The sequence below is a fragment of the Etheostoma spectabile genome, chromosome 21 (assembly GCF_008692095.1).
Source record: "Etheostoma spectabile isolate EspeVRDwgs_2016 chromosome 21, UIUC_Espe_1.0, whole genome shotgun sequence".
NCBI classification, from domain to species: Eukaryota; Metazoa; Chordata; class Actinopteri; order Perciformes; family Percidae; genus Etheostoma; species Etheostoma spectabile.
In genome coordinates, this window is record NC_045753.1 from 7737610 (window position 1) to 7739646 (window position 2037).

The window sequence follows — 2037 nt, forward strand, 5'->3', positions numbered from 1 at the left end:
TACAGATAATGCTGTACTCGCTCATCCCTACTCATAAGCTCGACGTTTTCACCTAGTCCAACAATGCAACATTTATTTTACTTCTGAGGCTGATCTACGATGGAACAAGTAGCTGTATACAGCCGCAAAATGAAATTCAAACTTCCTAGCAGTCTTCCTATTTGGCTGAGTTACACACACTGAGCTAATGGAGAGAGCAACTTACTCTACTGTTGGCCGACTCATACATGTCTCCCTCAACTTTTCTGGCATAGGCTACCAGGTTCTCCATTCGACGGTCCTTGAGTGCAGCAGGATCTGGAGTTGGAAAGATGGCCTGAACACTGTGGGTGGGAGAACAAACAGAAGGAGAGCAAAACAAGGAGGTGGGGGGAAGGAGGTGAAAATGTCAGTTATCTCCTCAAGTTAAAATATTGCTTAAAAAGGTTCTGTACTCAAAATTCAACATTACATTAATATAGCAGCAAGCCAATATTTGCTATGTAAAGAAACAGTGGAGTAATGACATTCTGAGCAGAGAATAAAGTCACACTCCCTCTGTGTGTGTTCTTGGTTCTTCGTTTTGATTGCCCGTCCAGCTGCACGCGCATGTTAGTGCATGTGGCAGTGAAAAAAAAGGTAGGTATGAGCTGTGTGGAGGCAATCCCAACCTGCAGTTTTTCAGCATTCCAAGTACAGCCCCTTTAAAACACACGTCATTTTTTAGTTTTGTTGGCTAGTGGCTACACAAGAGGCACTACCTGATGAGTGTGCTTGTGTCTTTTGAAAAGTGCCAGTGCATAGTCATAGCCCTGGTGTTTATTGTGGTTAACGTTACTTTCCATCAGCAAAAAATATTTTGTAAAGCTCTGAATATAGTACAGTTAACAGTGGGCCTATGAGTTGCGTTTACTACCACTTAAGAGGAATAAACGTCTTGTTCATGTGCAACATTGTCTCTCCACTAGTGCTTATGAAGGCATTACGAGCAGTTATGTTTTCTGAGGCACAAAGTGGGGCTAATCTCAACCAGCCTAAATAAACTTTTTTTTAATCAAGAGGCGACACATAAGTGTCGGCTGCTGTCCACACTCTCATCATAGGTGTACTGTTGGAAAAGAAATCACATTGAAAACTGCAAAAAAAAAAATATGATTAAATGTACAGTGCAAAATTACATTTGTGTGGAGTTCCTCTTTAATACTTACAGTTTGTGTACCAAGTGGTTTCGTAGGTCCTGCGTGATGTCCTCATGCCAGCTTTTCCTCATGCCTGAGGTAGAGGGAGGGCCTGCTGTGGGCATGGAACCGACCCCACTGGCATCATTCATCAGACTGGGAGATATAAGAGGGCATAATTTGAATTATTAACTTATTGAATAAACCAATAAAACACACTTGTGTGCCCTGGTCTGATGTAAACATGATAGGTGCATTAGATAGGTGCTTTGAATTAGGGTATCTACCAACTGCCATATTATCTTTGTTCCTTCTTACCCTTGGCTGTTCACATTGAGGTGCATCATGGTATCCTGCAGCAGGCTGGCTTGTTGGCTCTGAGAGGAAGCTCCCACACCTCCATTCACTCCCATAGCATTCGCACCTACACATGGAAAAGGCAGGACATTATAAGTTTGCATTCCTCGTGTTCCCCATCTAATAATGAGTTATACTTGTTCTTCAACATGTACTTCATAGTATCTTCAAGCTACATGGCATTAAATTCATATTCTCTAGGTGCTGATGTGATTGATTTTTCCCCGGTCTACTGAAGGCCACTTAACCCTCATGTTGTCCTCGGGTCAAAGTGACCCCTTTCATATCAATGTTCTTTTTAACTACCCAATTGTAACTACCAAAATAACTTGTAAATAAAAAAAAATAATAATAATAAAAAAAAATAACTTCTTTGGCAAGTACAAAGCTCTACTTTCATTAATTTTGAGTTGTCTTATTATATTTTATTGCATTTAAAAAAAACATTGAAGTGGGTTTGAGAAAGTATTGAGTAAAAGTTGACATATTCCAGTCTGCGATTATCCATCAACATACATTCCTT

General features: G+C 40.3%; 1 protein-coding gene across 10 annotated transcripts in view; it reads right to left on the reverse strand.

Moving 5' to 3' along the window:
- The window catches only part of ep300a (EP300 lysine acetyltransferase a), a 31734-nt gene that overhangs the window by 22836 nt on the left and 6861 nt on the right, over positions 1-2037 (reverse strand). For all 10 annotated transcript variants that reach the window (XM_032501986.1, XM_032501989.1, XM_032501988.1 and 7 more), the window contains exons 7-9: positions 1476-1581; positions 1188-1313; positions 206-323 (exon numbers count right to left, since the gene is read on the reverse strand). In XM_032501986.1, the coding sequence (XP_032357877.1) occupies positions 206-323; positions 1188-1313; positions 1476-1581 (350 nt within the window). The remainder of the gene's footprint in view (positions 1-205; positions 324-1187; positions 1314-1475; positions 1582-2037) is intronic.